Here is a 16032-nt window from a genome sequence, read left to right on the forward strand (position 1 = left end):
AGTCCGGCGTACGTCGCGGAGCAGAGTCGCTCGCACCGCGACGGCGTCCACGGCGTCGATACAACGAACCCACCTCATCCATGGCAAGCTGGAACTCGTCGCGAACTATTCAGGGGCTGGGGAACCGGTCGGCGGAGACCTGGACGGCGGGGTATGGCGGCCATGTTGCCAAGGGACGGCAAATGAAATACCGTCCACCCCTGAGCCTCTCCCGAACGTTAGATCGGACATGTGCGGTCGCGATTGACTTGGATCGGGGACTGAGGCCCTCTCCGTCCCTCCGCTTCGCTCGCGCGCGCACGCACGCAGTCCGCGCCAACCTGCTGCCTGCCACCATCCCCTTCGACGAAGCGCTGCCAGAGTGCGAGCGACATCCGCAAGCATCTTATTTTTTAAAAAAACATCCGCAAGCATCACGCCGGAACCGGCAGCCGCGCGGCGCCGCCGGTGACTTCGTTCGCTTCAACGCCGTGCGCAGGCCGGTGGCGCCAGGCGCGGCCGTCCCCTCGCGCGCGCCGCCGAGCAGTACCTTCCTCCCATGCCTCGTCCTGAACGTGCGCCTTCCACACGGCGGCCCTCGAATGACTTTGAGGAAGCACGGCGTGGTGATCCGGCGGCGGCGCACCATACACGGACGATTAGCCGAGATCATGGGGAAAGTTTCTGAGAAACCCGGCTCCCCCTCATTTCAAATGCATCGTTGTTCATCTGAGTTGTGCGCCCGCGTTCTCTCCTCCATGAACAGAGGAGTAAGGACTGGCGATGCCGCTCGTGACGTGACAGAAAAAAAAAATCCTCAAAGACAAAGAGCATCAGACACTGATAGCTTCAATAACGGTGAGGACTGGATGAGCTGCAGAAATAGAAACTGCTCTAATAAAACGATGGCTAGTTTCACAGGCAGGTTGGCCGACGGCGATTGTGGTGCCCCCCGGACACGGCAAGGACGGCCCGACGCAGCTACGGCAGTGAGCAGGGCTCCGCCGTCGGCGGCGGCGCGATGCCGTGCAGAGGACTCGTGGCTGCTCCGTCGAGCACCCCGTTCTGTGCACGCGCTCCATTGCTCGAGCCTATCACCGGCGGCTCGACGGCGCCACGCGTGGTCGTCTCGTCGCTGGGATGGCGAGGGAAGGGGAAAAGGATGTTAAAAAGGAGAAAATTCTAAGCCAAGTTCCTAGCATGTTGCTCTTCTTCTTCTTCCTCCTGTCAATTCCATCGTGTTGATGGTCATTTTTTGAAGAAGAATTTCAAGCAAGATGGCTCGTCTCGCTCCTGGTGACACGGGCGAACCACCTCCCGCCGCCCCCACACCCACCGCCGCCAGCCGGTCTCCCCCGGCCGACGCCACCGCCGCAACCTCTGCCGCTCCGGCAAAGGTTGGCCACCCCCACCCCTGTAACCTGCCGGCGTTGCCCCCTCGTTCGCCAGCGACCTCACCGACCGCCGGTGGCTCCGAAGCTCGGGAGCTCAGTTCCAGGCCGGGAGATGCTTTCGAACACCTCCTCCTCTGCGACTACCACTGCACCGCTGTCCCAGGTGCCATTGCCCCTTCCACGATCAACCCCCCCCCCCCCCCCCGCTCCAATCTGGCTGACCCCCCCCCCCTCTCGATCCTCCCGTTTTAACCTCGCATACGTCTCGAACTTGGTTACATACTTGCTAACTGCGTCTCCGAGTAGGATTCGTGTGGTTGAGGTCTGTCCTTTTGTGTTCTGCGCTACGTTGGTTAACTCGAATGTGGCAAAGCTGGTCCTCGCTCGTGGCTACCTCCATTTCAATGGTCTTGCGTTCATGCTACATGCATCTCGAGAAGTCGCCATTGCTGAGGCGGAGAAGCTCCAACCTGGGGCTGAAGACGGCTTTACTGCTCACCCGCCTGTGCGGGCCAAACAGCAGAGCAGAGTTACTGCGCCACAGTTGGGCCGGCAGCGCTGGGCTCGAGGACAGAGGGACCTTCACTCCGCCAGCTTGGAGAACCTGGCCGCAGCAGCTGCGGGGATCCTCCCGTATCCGTTCACAACTGTTGCCCCGCTGCCCCCGCTACCCCCCTTTCCCAAGACAGCCAGGTGTCGCGGGCTGAACGCTGTGGCGACGACCCCCACCAACAAAGTCCGCTTGGACGTCCAATCTGTATTGACTACACCCCAACGCTCCAACCCCGCGAAACCCTCCGCAAAACCTTACCTCGCTGCCCTGCTCACCCCATCCGCCCCACACCACTCCCCTCGCCGCCGCCTCCCGCCACTTTCCTCCTCTGCCAGCTGTTTTCGGTGCCTCGCCACTGACCACCTGGTGCGCGACTGCCGGGACCCCGTTCGGTGCAGGCGCTGCCACGGCAGCGGCCACCGGAGCTACCGGTGCACCATGCCGATCGATCGCGAGCAAACCCCGCACCCGGCCGGCCGGCCCACCATCCCCATCCCCGCCACTCGCCGGGCTGTCCACCCCGTGCTTTTCACCGAGCACGCCGCCCCACCACCGCCGTCACCACGCATCCCCCCACTCCCCCCGCCGCTACAGATCCCAGTTTCCACTGCCGCCTTTGACCCCCTCAACATGCTCGCCTCCCCAAGCTCAAATCCACCGCTTCCCGAGCGCGGGTCTGAGCCGCCGCTTGGAAGGGATTTCTACACTGTCGGGAGCAAATCTGCAGGAACCTCACCAGCGGCGCCTCCCCCTCCCCGCGGGCCGCTCGTCACCTCGCGCTCTCCGCTACCTGTGGCTTCCCCTGTGCACCGGGCTCCACAGCCTGCTCGCGCGCCTGCCGCTGTGGATGCTCCCCATGTCGTCCGCCCTGTCTGCAGCAGGGGAGGCCGGGATGACAGCGACGACGACCAGCACGAGGAGTACACTAGTGAGGGGGACACCATCTCCCGTCAGCACCAACAGCTTCTCTGGGCCAGACTACCGTGAGATTTGGCTGCCACCTGGTAACTGGTCTGACGCCCTGCGCCTGGCATATGTGTTTCTGCCTCCTCTCGCGGCCACCAATGCTGCTACTTTCATACTTGAGGCCATGCACAGTGCTGTTCCCCGTTTGCAGTTTGAGCTGCTCCCATCCTCTAGAGGTGTCATGATGCTGCGCTTTCAGAGCCAAGAGGACAGGGAAGCTACTATGCTGCACGAGCCCATCATCCATGAAGGGGCTCACATGGTACTTGAGCGCTGTGAACAGTCCACCAACCGGTTCTTCAAGAGAACTGACTACCTGGCATACCTCTCCATCAGAGAATTCCCCCCCGAACAGAGGTACGAGAAACCCATCAAAAAAGCTTTCCACTGTTTCGGGAAAGTTGTGGAGATCGACCCAAGGAACTTGAACCATTCCGATTACTCCTCGCTCCGCATCGTTGTGGCAGTGGAAGCTCGCTGTGACATTTCCGGTGATGTGTGGGTGCATGCCGATGACGGGAATGGAAGCATCGTCAACGTGTCCAAGAGGAGATTCTGGCCCCGTGCAGAACAGCTGGACGAAGATGGCAACCTCAGGCCGTTTTTCCCTCCGCTGCCGCCGCCACCGCCACCGCCACCTGCCAACTTAACACCAGCACCACCAGCCAACGGGCCGCCACCGTCGCCGCCCAACGTGCCACCCCCTTCACCCCCACCTGCGGCTGCTGACAACGCCCCACCTCCACCACCACCCCACTTCGGCCCGCCGTCACCGCCAGTTGACCCTGCACCGCCCCAAGACGCCGTGCGCGCGCCACTGCATCCTACTGCTTTCCCCGGAGCGGCGATCCTCTGCCATGGCTTCATCAACGCCTACCCCATGCCTCGCCTGCCGCATCTGCCAATCATAATCAACACCCCACCCACTGCCTGCTCCAGTAACCGTGCTGTGCATTGCTCTACCCCCTTGCTGACTTGGCACAGCGATGACACCCCCCTCCACCACCACCATCCCCCATCACCTCCCCTGAGCCGACGCTAGAGAAGGCTCAGCCACCTGCTCCACACAAGCGCCGCGCGCCTACACGCCAACTCACCACCCGCCGCGAACCAAGCTCCAGGCTGGCAGCTCAGGAAACTGGAGGCTTCATCTCTATGGCAGCAAAGGCCACGCAGCTCAAGACGCTCAAGAACACACTGACCTCGTGCTCCAGGGACCTGCAGGATCAGGTCGAGAAGAGAGGGCTCCTGAGGAAGAAGAAGAAGCCACTGGGTGGGGCCGATCTGCGCAAGCTCGCAGAAGCAGCAGGAATTGGCTCCACGGTTGTGTCGGAGCTGGATCAGGTGCTGCTTGGTGCTAAATGAAGACCACGACATGGTGTCGCGCGCGGACTGCTTTGCCACATTCAGTTAGCAGTAGCGCTTTTTTTTTTTGACGGTCACCGGGGGGGAGAGCATCCCCACCTGAATATATTGATAGGCTTTTTGCAAGCCAACAAGCCAGTACAACAGTTACATTTCAGAAGTTGAGGTTTAAACCTAAGGGGGAAAACAACTTTTTGATGCAAGATTTACATTGAAGAGAACGTGGAGCACCAGACATCCGCTAAGACACGGTCCGCCACCGGCCACCGTTGGCACCACAGCTGCGCATCTTCTTTGCAAACGAACCAGAACCGCGAGATGGAGGGCGGCACACCATTGAAGACAAGGTTGTTACGCTGCTTCCACAGTTGCCAACACACCAGGAGGATGTAAACCGAGGAGTGCTTGGCTGGCAGCGTTGCCGGGCAAGGGACAGTCCACAGCCGGGCCACACTGCACCCGCCTGTGTTCACCCCAAGTGCGGACCAGACCTCTGCAGCAGTAGGGCAGGTGAAGATGATGTGGTCGCAGGTTTCATCCCCTTGGTTGCATAGCTCGCATCGCGCATTGTCGACGATGTTCTTCAGCAGGAGGTTCGTCTTGCACTGGATCTTTTCTTGAACAAGGAGCCAAGCGAAGAATTGAATCCGCGGCGGCGCGCGGTTTTGCCAGACAAAGGTGGAGAACGCACACAGAGGGGCACCTGTCGTCTTCATCAGCATCTTGTAGACGGGGCCGGCGCGCAGCACGTTCTCCGGCCCGGAGAGCGGCGAGGTTCGCCGGTCGTCCTCCTCGGAGAGCAGTACATCATCAAGGAGCGGGGAGAGCTTGGCAAGCTCCTCCCACGCGCCGGCGGTCAGGCGCGGCATGAGGTGCGCCCGGACGCCATCACGTAGCACACATGCCACCGACACCTCCGAGCTGATGGCATGGCTGTGTAGTAGGGGAAACATCTCCTTCAACCTCCCGCAATCCAGCCATCGATCTTCCCAGAAGCAGGTTGAGGCCCCGTCTCCGACCATGCATGAAGTGATGGCACGGTACAGAGGTAGTAGTTCCGCCAGGCCCCTCCAGTGCGGGCCGGCGACATCGCCGGTCAATGTCGCCAAGTCGACGCGCTCCCGCACCCACCGAGCCCACGCAGAGTCGCCGGGGTTGTACAGCCGGTGTAGGAGCTTGAGCAGCAGACATTTGTTTCCCGCCGCGATGTCCTTAATCCCCATGCCGCCCTGCTCCTTTTCTTGGCACACTTTCTCCCATGCAACCAGCACTGCGCACCATGCACTTGCTCATCTCCCGACCAGAGGAACGCGCGCCGGCGACGATCCAGGGCGTCCAGTGTCCCTTGCGGCAGCTGCAACACTGACATTGCATAGATCAACTGGCTGTCCAGCACGGAGTTCACCAGCACCGCCCTGCCCATGGCGTTCAGCAAGGTCGCCTGCCATCCCCCAAGATACTTGTCTGATTTACTGATCAGGGGAGCGAACGCCGTCAAGCGCAGCTTGGTGTCCGACAGAGGAAGTCTAAGATAGGTTTGAGGGAAACTCCCAATCTGGCAGCCGAGGATCCTTTGCAGGGCGCCCACCGTCGTCGCCGTGGTATGCATAGGGACCATGGTACTTTTGTCGTAGTTGATTTTGAGCCCGGTAGCGGCGGAGAACTGGTCAAGAACAGTTTTAAGATTTTCCACATCTTGCCGCTCCGCCCGGACAAGAATCAGTGTGTCGTCTGCATACTGCAGAACGGGGCACCGCAAGTCCGGCGCTGCTGGGTGACGGATGCCGGCCTGCAGCTTGATCATCTGCTGGAGAACGTCGGCCACCAGGAGGAATAGGTAGGGGGAAAGGGGGTCCCCCTGGCGGAGCCCCCGTTTGCAGCCAAACCACGGGCCCGGAGACCCATTGACAAGAACAGCGAGCTTGGTAGTAGCGAGGATGTCGGCGATCCACTGGCACCATTTCTGCGGGAAGCCACGCGCCAGCATGACCGCCGCTAGGCAGCCCCAATCCACAGAATCGAAGGCCTTAGCAAAATCCAGTTTCAATACCAGGGTCGGCAGCTTCCGCTGGTTGCAGCACTGGATCAGTTCCATGGCGTAGATGAAGTTCTCGGAGATGGCACGGCCGCGGATGAAGCCAGTCTGATCCACATCGATCAGCTTGGGGATCTCCTGCTGAAGCCGCGTCGTGAGCATTTTGGACGCAATCTTCAGGGAGCAGTTCTGCAAGCAGATAGGCCGGTAGTCGCGGGGGCGGAGGGCCGCGCCATGCTTCGGCAGCATGACGATGTAGGAACGGTTCAGCCGCTCCAGGGCCGCCGTGCCCTGGTGGAATTCCGCCGCGAAGTTCATCACGGCGCCCGCCACCACCGGCCACGCCACGGTGTAGAAACTGGGCCCGAAACCATCCGGGCCAGACGAGCTGTTGCGGTTCATGGCCCGGACCGCCGCCTTCGCTTCCGCCTCCGTGAAGGGGTTGATCAGGCGTTCCAGGTTCACCGGCGTCGCCCCCGCGTACAACGCTTCCACGTCGAGGGCGTCCGTGGGCACCGAACAGCCCAGCAGAGCGCGCAGATGCGCGGTGAGCGCTCTGGTCTTGGCGTTGTGAGACGAGAGGACGACGCCGTCGATCTCCAGAGCCCTGATCTGGTTACGACGCAGGCGCTGGCTGGCGTGCGCGTGGAAGAAGCCAGTGTTCGCGTCCCCTTCTCGGATCGCACGGTGTTTACCGCGCTGTTTCCAGTACGCCGCCCGTTCACGCAGGGAGATCGCCAAGCGATCCCTGCATGCCTGCCGCAGCACGGTCTCACCTGCAGATAGGACACGAGCCTCCTCGAGCACGTCAAACAGATAAATCACAAACTTGCAATTGAGGTGGAGGGACGGTGGTGCACGCTTACTCCGCGCCCAAGCCTTCGACGCGCCACGGACCGCTTTGAGCGACCCAACAAGCGCCGCAGCGGCATCGCGGCCATTCGCCGCCTACCAGGCAGGGAGAATGGAGGGAAGAAAATCACGGTGTTTGAGCCACCCGTTCTCGAAACGGAAGACATTTGGTTTGGGGATAGAGGTGGAAAGGGACAGGAGAATTGGGGTGTGATCCGAGGTGGGTTTTGGGAGGGAGGTGAGCGATGAGTTGGGGAAGGCGGCGGCCATGGGGGTGTTGAGGAGAACTCTGTCCAGCCGAGCCAGAGTGGGGGTGGATTGGTGATTTGACCAAGTAAAGAGTCGATCAAGCAGGGGCAAGTCGATCAGACCCAGAGAGTGGATGGAATCGTTGAAAGCGTCAGCGAGGTGTTGGTGAACATTGCCATTGCTGTTCTCATCTGCTCCCCGGGTGAGGTTGAAATCACCCGCCAACGCCCAGCAGGCAGGGACGTGGCTGGCAACTTCAGCCAGATCCTCCAAAAACCCAAGCGAATCCCGGTGGCCGGCCGGCGCATACACGTTAGTGAGAGCAAACTCCAAGTCAGAGGCCGCAGAGGTGAAGAAAATAGTAAGCGTGCGCTGCCGTTTGATGAACGAGGTCATGCTGAGCGTTCTAGGGTTCCATGCAGTCAGCAAGCCACCGCGGGCTCCATTTGCGTCAACACAAGAGAAATCGGAGAGTTGGGGGGGAAGGAAAGAGCGAGCTTTTGCAGGTTCAGTGCGGCTCAGCTTCGTTTCCTGGATACAAGCAACATCAAGACGCGCCGAGACAAGGGTGTCCCGGATGGTTTTGCACTTATCAGAAACTCCAAGACCTCGAACATTCCAAGAGACGATCAAGAGGGGAACCGTGTTAGCATTCATTGAAACGTGGGAGTCACCTGGTTACAGACCGGAGCGACGACCACCCAGTCGCTGCTCGCAACTCCCCCGAGGAGCCAACAACGCATGACACGGGCAACATCCAGGCACACACTAGACCGACGCAGCTGGTGTGAAGCACCAACAACACTACGCGACGCAGCGGGAAAGAAGCTAAAATAAGAACGGAGGCATGCACTACTGCTAACAGAAGGCAGCAAAGCAGTCAGTGCGCGGCCGCCATGGCGCTCAGACATTGCGGCGGTCGAGCACCTGATCCAGAGCACGAGTGGTGGCGTCTCCGATCACCATCGCCCGATCCAGCGCTCGGGCAGTGGCAGCGCCGAGGCCAATGGCGTCAGAGAGCTTGGCAAGGTCCTCGCTCCCGATGGGCTTCTTTGTCTTCTGCAGGAGCTTCTTCTTCGTGACATGGAGCTGGACAGGTTTGGAGCAGAGCGACAGGCTGTTCTTCAGAGCCTTCAACTGAGTCGCTTTATCCGCGGCACAGACAAATTTGCCACTGTCCCTGGCGGCGATCCGCTCGCTGTTCCTCGTCCCGGCGCCGCCGATCGCAACGCGACGGCGCACGCGCTGCACGGGAGGGGGGGGCGGCGGCGAGACGCGCGACACAGGCAGCAGCGACGAGGCTCGCGGCGCCAAAGGTGGCGGCGAGGCGGTGTGCGGAAGCGCGTCGTTGGGATGCCAAGTCAGGAGCAGTAGCGCTTTCTCTCGGTGTTGCACTACTTGTGCTAGTTGGTCACGCCCTGTCTGTCCCCGTAGGCTGATGCTAATGGGTCGTGTTGTTCTGATAGTTGCTGGGAGCTCTAGTTTGTCTGCTATGCTCATGGGATGGCATGAGCCTCTAACCTGTCTCCATGTCCTCTGGGTGTATGCTTTGCCTAGATGAATCAAAACGGCCGTGTGTTTAAGTTGGTGTCGTGGAATGTTCGTGGTCTTGGTGATGATAGCAAATGCGATGTTGTTAGGGACGCTCTATGCTCCGATCGCGCCACTGTTATCTGCCTTCAAGAAACCAAACTCCACTCCACCTCCCCAGCCAAAGCCAAATCCTTTCTCCCTTCAAACTTTAGGAACCTCCATTGCGTTGACGCTCGCGGCAGCCGCGGAGGAATTCTAACTGCTTGGGATGACAACTCCCTCACCTTGCACAGCTTCATCACCCGGAAGCACACGCTCACTACTGTTTTCTCTTCCACGATCACAAACCTGAGCTTCACTATCACTAATGTTTACGCCCCATCTGATCATCGAGATTCTGCCTCGTTCCTCGAAGATCTTCACGAGCTAGTGCCAAAAATCAATGGGGCTTGGGTGATCGCTGGCGATTTTAACCTTGTGCGCTCTAGTGATGACAAGAACAATGATAGGTTTGATCACAACCTAGCTAGTCACTTCAATGACACTATAAACTCTCTAGCACTCCTCGAACTGCCCCTGCTAGACCGTCTTTTCACCTGGTCAAACCGCCGCAACTCACCCACTCTTGCCCGTCTTGACCGAGTTTTTTTCAATAATTCCATGAGCACAACCTTCCCAAATTCCTCTCTCACTTCCATCACTAGAACCACCTCAGATCATGTGCCCCTTGTTATCACCCTGTCCACTTCCATCCCAAAAACGAACACCTTTCGTTTTGAAAACTCTTGGCTCGCGCAACTTGATTTCCTCCCAACGGTCCTCCCTGCCTGGAACGGTGCGCCCCGTGTCTCCGACGCTGCTGGTGATCTCGTGAGCTCTCTCAAGGCGTCGAGGTATGCAGCAAAGGTTTGGTCCAGGGGTAAGAAAGCTCCCCCGCATATCATTCAAAATTGCAAATTTATCATTGCCTTCTTTGATCTGCACGAAGAATACCGAGCTCTTTCTGCAGGAGAATCCTACCTCCGTTTCGCATGCACTGATCGCCTGCAGCTGGCCGTCCGGGAACGTGCGGCTTACTGGAAGCAACGTGGGAAATTCCGAGCCATCAGGGAAGCAGACGCCAACACAGCTTTTCATCACGCCCATGCAACTGCCAGATTCCGAAAAAATCAGATCAAGACCCTGATGATAGATGGTTGTGAAATTGCAGCTCATGATGCCAAAGCTGAAGCTGTGACTAGTTATTTCTCCTCCATCCTGGGGCAGTCCCACACCCCGCAGTGGCAGTTCAACCTGGAGCACGTCTACAGAGATGTACCTATAGTTGATCTTAGCAGCCTAGTTGTCCCTTTCAGTGTGACAGAGGCAAAAGAGGCTGTTCGGCAGATGAACAGAAACAGTGCACTTGGACCTGATGGCTTCGGCCCAGGTTTTTACACTGCAGCATGGGACACAGTGGAAGAAAAGGTGATGAATTTTGTCAATGCTTTTGCAGCCGGTGAGGCAGACCTGGAGAGACTGAACCGAGCTTTTGTTGTGCTACTCCCCAAGAAGCCAGGAGCCATTTCGCCTGCAGATTACCGACCAATCTGCCTCCAAAATTGCTCACTGAAGATAGCAGCAAAGATGTTGACCACCAGATTGCAGAAGAAAATTCCAAAGCTGATAGACATCGACCAAACCGGTTTTATCAAGGGCCGCTCTATATCGGAGAACTTCATCTATGCTCTGGAGCTGGTCCAAAGCTGTCACAAATGCCGTTTGCCAACCCTCGTCCTCAAGTTGGATTTCGCCAAAGCCTTCGACTCTGTGAACTGGGACAGCCTACTGACCATCATGGCCTGCCGAGGTTTCCCTGAAACCTGGTGCTCCTGGATCAGCCAAACGCTCACCACGTCGAAGTCTGCTGTACTACTTAATGGATGCCCTGGGTGCTGGTTCAACTGCAAGAGAGGGCTCCGCCAGGGAGACCCGCTCTCGCCATACCTGTTCCTACTGGTCGCAGACGTATTGCAACGGCTTATCAAAACTGATGGGAATGTTCGCCACCCAGCAAACCATGAATTGCCATGCCCGGTCATCCAGTACGCGGACGATACACTGATTGTCCTCAAGGCAGCAGTGCAAGATGCCAGCAGACTCAAACTCCTCCTGGATCAATTTGCAGAAGCAACCGGCCTCAAGATCAATTTCCACAAAAGCACAGTCGTGCCCATGCATGTTCCAGAATGTGACATACCACCGCTCCTCAACATTCTTGGCTGCCGTCAGGATCATTTCCCACAGACCTACCTTGGCATGCCACTGTCCAACGTCAAGCTGAATCTAAGTGCTTTTGCTCCACTTATTGATCGCATGGATAAATACCTTGGGGGCTGGCAAAGCTCACTGCTCAACAGTATGGGGCGTACAGTGCTGGTTAATGTAGTATTGGATAGTGCACTAATCTACATCTGCTCTGCCATGTTGCTCCCCCGAGGGATCATCGATGTGTTGGACAGGAAACGACGAGCTTTCCTGTGGTCTGGCGAGAGCACAACCAGCGGTGCCCAATGCTTGGTTGCGTGGGAGAAAGCATGTCTGCCAAAGGAGCAAGGTGGGCTGGGGATCAAAGACCTGCGCTCTTTCAACCAATGCTTGCTTCTCAAACTTCTCCACCGTCTACACCACCCGGAAGAGTCGGCCTGGGCAAAATGGATGGCGGATCAAGTCAACCTCGCCTCCCTACGTGGGGCATGTGCCGGAAACCACTGGGACAGCCTGAAAGAGCTCATGCCGGTGTACAGAGCAATCACAGTCACTGATGTTGGCAATGGTGTACGCACATCCTTTTGGCTGGATCGCTGGCTGCCTGCGGGAATACTAATGGAAGTCTTTCCAGCTCTCTACACCCATTCCCTGCACAAGGATGCTTCGGTAGCTGAAGTTCTGTCCTCCCAGTTTCGCGCGCATTTTGCCCCGCGCCTGACCCGAGCAGCAGCCGCTGAGCTAGCAACGCTGGAGGAGATCACAGAGGATATTGTGCTGACATTGTGCCCAGACAACAGAAGATGCAAACTAGCGGCGCAAGACGGTATCCTCCGAGCTGGCCCTGTGTATCGTGCAGCGCAACATGCGCAATCCATGGGAGACTGCGCTTTCTACAAGTTTGTATGGCAAAACCATGCCCCCCCCCCCCCCCCCCGCGGGTACGTTTCTTTGCCTGGCTACTGGTCCAAGAGAAGATTCAATGCAAAACAAACCTGCTGCTTAAGAACATCATAGAGGATGCAACATGCAACTTATGCACGACCGAGATGGAGAGCCCTGACCATCTCATCCTCCACTGCCCCTTTGCCAAACGTTTTTGGCTACAACTGGGTTTTTGCATCCCAGTAAATGCGTCAGTTACACAGCTATGGCAACTGAGGAAGCCAGCGGCATTGCCACAGGCCCACTACTCGACATACCTGCTGCTATGCGCCTGGCAGCTTTGGAAACATAGACATGATGTCGTGTTCAGAGGTGAAACCCCCTCCCATCTACGGTTGATTCTAAGCTGCAAGGCGGAAGCACGACTCTGGCGGTGCCGACTGCCGCACGACGACCAAGCTATCACGGAGACCTGGTGTAACTCCTTTTGTTCAAAGATGTAGTCACACTCTCTAAAAACAATCCCCCCTTGTTTTTATCTGTAACCTGCTGAAACTCAAGTTTTAATGAGCCTGCCGCAAAGGCTCCGATAATATATTGGTGGGGACTCTCTCCCCCGTTACCCCTCAAAAAAAAGGAGAAAATTTCCGAATTATCCCAGCCGCACAGTCCACATTGGACGGATGGGATGGACCGGGGCCGCCTTCTGCCGCTCGCTGCAGCGCTGCCGCATCTCGGCCGTCCACCTCGCCTCCTAGAGAGAGTCCTCCGCCGCTGCTACAGCATGCGAGCGTCCACTATGGTCTCCGGCTCTCCCTTGGCTCTGCTGTGCTGCCTGTCTGCGCGCGCCGCAGCACACCTGATGCCCACGCCCCACGCAGCGTTCGCGCTCAGTGCCGTCGTGGGGTCGTCGTCGTCATCGTCCTCCGAGGCAGATGGAGGCTCGTTGTTCGCTCGGTGAGGGCTGGATGAGCTGCAGATATAGAAACTGCTCTGTCTGATAAAACGGTGGGTGGTTTCACAGGCAGGTTGGCCGACGGCGACTGTGGTGCCCCCCGGACACGGCAAGGACGGCCCGACGCAGCTACGGCAGCGAGCAGGGCTCCGCCGGCGCGCCGCCGTGTAGAGAACTCGTGGCTGCTCCGTCGAGCACCCCGTTCTGCTGCATCGCTTGAGCCTGTCACCAGCGGCTCGCCGGCGCCACGCATGGTCGTCTCGTCGCTGGGATGTCAAGGGAAGGGGAAAGGGAGCAGATAGGAGGCGATTTCTGAATTATCCTAACCGCACAGTCCATATTGGACGGACGGGATGAACCCAGGGGTGGACGGTATTTGAAACACCGTCCACCCCAGGGAGGCAGGGACGGTATCGTCCGCTCCCGGGGTCGCCATCCGCCGCTCGCCGGAGCGCTGCCGCGTCTCGGCCGTCCTAGAGAGTCCTCCGCCGCTGCTACATCATGCGTGCGTCCACCATGTTCTCCGGCTCCCCCTTGGCTCTCGCGGCAGACATGATGCCTACGCCCCAGGGCGTTCGCGCTGATCAGTGCCGTCGTGGAGTCGTCGTCGTCCTGACGTCCTCCGCGGCAGGTGGAGGGTTCCGATTCGGAGCGACCATGGTCTCCGTGCACTCGTACAGGCAGCGTCGGAGACGGGCTTGAGCTTGCTTCCGCTATGTGTTGCCTTGCCTTGGATTGGATACGATTTGATCATGCGCGCCCATGGCCGCCGATGATCGAGGATTCGAGGCTTGTTGTTCGCGTCCACGGATGCTGCTGCTGACATTTGTTCGTGATTGGCTCTCCGGGGAACGGAAGAGGAGACCTTCCATCTTCGCTCTCCAAGGCACAGCACTGCCACGCTCCCTTCCGTTAACCTGGCTAGCTCCCCTCGCAGACTGGGGGACTGGCCTCGCCGCGCCGTCCTCTCTCGCGCGCGTGCCGATCGACCCCAGAGGTGCACGTGTCGACAAGACAGATGCAAGAATGTTGACGAGGGAAGGATGCATTGCAGTTGCAGCAGACGAAGATTGAAATTGGTCGGCAAATAAAAGCGATGGTTAATGCCGCGGGCAGGCCAGGCGACGGCTAGCATACTATGGCGTACGTCGTCCTAGCGACGTGAGGTACCCCTTCTCGAAGCCCTCGCGTGCGCATAAGAAAGCCGGCCGCATGCCTTGGGCTTCGGAGCACGGCCGCGACGCGGTGTTCTCCATGCCGCTTGCTGCCGGGCCGTGCCGCCGCCCTCTCAAGATCCGCCGCGCCGCGCGCCGCCGCGACGGCGTCCACGGCGTCGATACGACGAAGGCACCTCATCCATGGCAAGCTGGAACTCGTCGCGAACTATTATGGGGCTGGGAAACAGGGCGGCGGAGAGCTGGACGGCGGGGCATGGCGACGGTGTTGCCAACGGCGCCGACCCGGGGGTGGACGGTACTTCATCTGCCGTCCGGGGTGGACGGTAAATGAAATACCGTCCACCTCCTGAGCCTCTCCCGAGCGTTGGATCAGACCTGAGCCTCGGATCGGGTAGTAAGGCCCTCTCCGTCCCTCCGCTTTCCTCGCGCGCGCACGCAGTCAGCGCCGACCTGCTGCCTGCCGTCGTCCCCTTCGACGAAGCGCTGCCAGAGTGCCAGCGACATCCACAGCCGCAAGCATCGCGCCGGCACCGGAAGCTGCGGGGCGCCGCCGGTGACTTCGTTGGCTTCCACGCCGTGCGCAGGCCGGTGGCGGTAGGCGCGGCCGTCCCCTCGCGCGCGCCGCCGAGCAGTACCTTCCTCCCATGCCTCGTCCTGAACGTGCGCCTTCCACACGGCGCTCGAATGACGTCGAGGAAGCACGTCGTGGTGATCCGGCGGCGGCGCACCATACACGGACGATTAGCTCCACCAGCAAGCGGCTGCGTTCGCCTCGGCATCCGCGCGCCGGCGTCCACCGGGTACAGTAGTGTTGAATGCCCTTTGATGCCAATGGGAGCCGGCGCCAGCATATGCGGGGAACAAGATTTTGCCAATCGTGGCACCGGTGGGCTCCGCGGAGGGCGCTCGTTCTTGACTTCTTGCACGGACGACGAGAGCGCCGCCGGTGACTTCGTTCGCTTCCACACCGTGCGCAAGCTGCTGGGGCCACGCGCGGCTGTCCCCTCGCGCGCACCGAGCGGCCGAGCAGTAGCTTCCTCCGGTGCCTCGCCGTGAACGTGCGCCTCCATGCCCGCTCGGATGCCGTCGCGGAAGCACACCGTGTGGTGATCAGGCGGCCGCGCTCATCTTTGATTTCGTGCCATCGATGAACCCGTTGACCTGGGCCATTACCTCGACCAGCAGGCGCTGGCTACTGCACCTCGCCACGATAGGATATATGGACAGGAATTCAGGAAATCATCAACACCCAGAGAAAATTAGGCCATGAATAGATGCAATTGTGTTTGGCTAATTTCAAAGACTTTGGTCCAAGCACAAACTAGCTGCTAATCAGAGATAAGAACAAAGATACAGATAGTAATCGTGCGCAAGCTAGCTCGGCACGTGTTCATGCGACAAGCTTGTCCGTCAATTACGCAGCCGTGGCTTGCACGAACTGCAATCGAGAGCAGGTTAAGCTCCGCGCCGGCGAGACGTTCTGGCTGCGCCGCCGCCGTCCGCGGCGTCGACCCTTCTCCGTGGATGGAGAGGAAGCACCGAGCTTGTTCCTCGGCAGACCGGTTTCGTAACAGATCTCTGGAGTTCAATGTGACGGAGGTGGCCAGAGGCTGCGCGTTCCGGCTTGCGACGTGAGGTACCCTTCTCGAAGCCCTCGCGTGCGCATCAGAAAGCCAGCCGCATGCCTTGGGCCTCGTAGCACGGCCGCGACGCGGTGTTCTCTGTGGTGCTTGCTGCCGTGCCGCCGCCCTCTCAAGATCCACCGCGCGCCAACGGTGTCCACGGCCGGGAAACTTTGCGGCGGAGACCTGGACGGCGGGGCATGGCGGCCGTACGTGTCG

At 59.2% G+C, this 16032-nt stretch overlaps 1 protein-coding gene across 1 annotated transcript; it reads right to left on the reverse strand.

Moving 5' to 3' along the window:
• Window positions 1-4463: 4463 nt before the first annotated feature.
• Window positions 4464-8893, reverse strand: LOC120640376. The gene is made up of 3 exons (XM_039916206.1): window positions 8303-8893; window positions 5543-7240; window positions 4464-5492 (listed from the first exon to the last, which is right to left on the reverse strand). The coding sequence occupies exons 1-3, from the start codon at window positions 8891-8893 to the stop codon at window positions 4464-4466; spliced, it is 3318 nt and encodes a 1105-aa protein (XP_039772140.1).
• Window positions 8894-16032: the final 7139 nt, after the last annotated feature.

Source organism: Panicum virgatum, chromosome 7K, assembly GCF_016808335.1.
Source record: "Panicum virgatum strain AP13 chromosome 7K, P.virgatum_v5, whole genome shotgun sequence".
Lineage (NCBI taxonomy): Eukaryota > Viridiplantae > Streptophyta > Magnoliopsida > Poales > Poaceae > Panicum > Panicum virgatum.

Coding starts and splice junctions, on each gene's coding strand:
- LOC120640376 (XM_039916206.1), bottom strand. CDS start 8,893: ATGAGCATAGCAGACAAACTAGAGCTCCCAGCAACTATCAGAACAACA. Junction 7,241..8,302: donor AGGTGCTCGACCGCCGCAAT/GTCTGAGCGCCA, acceptor CCTGCCTGGTAG/GCGGCGAATGGCCGCGATGC. Junction 5,493..5,542: donor TCTGGTCGGGAGATGAGCAA/GTGCATGGTGCG, acceptor TGCCAAGAAAAG/GAGCAGGGCGGCATGGGGAT.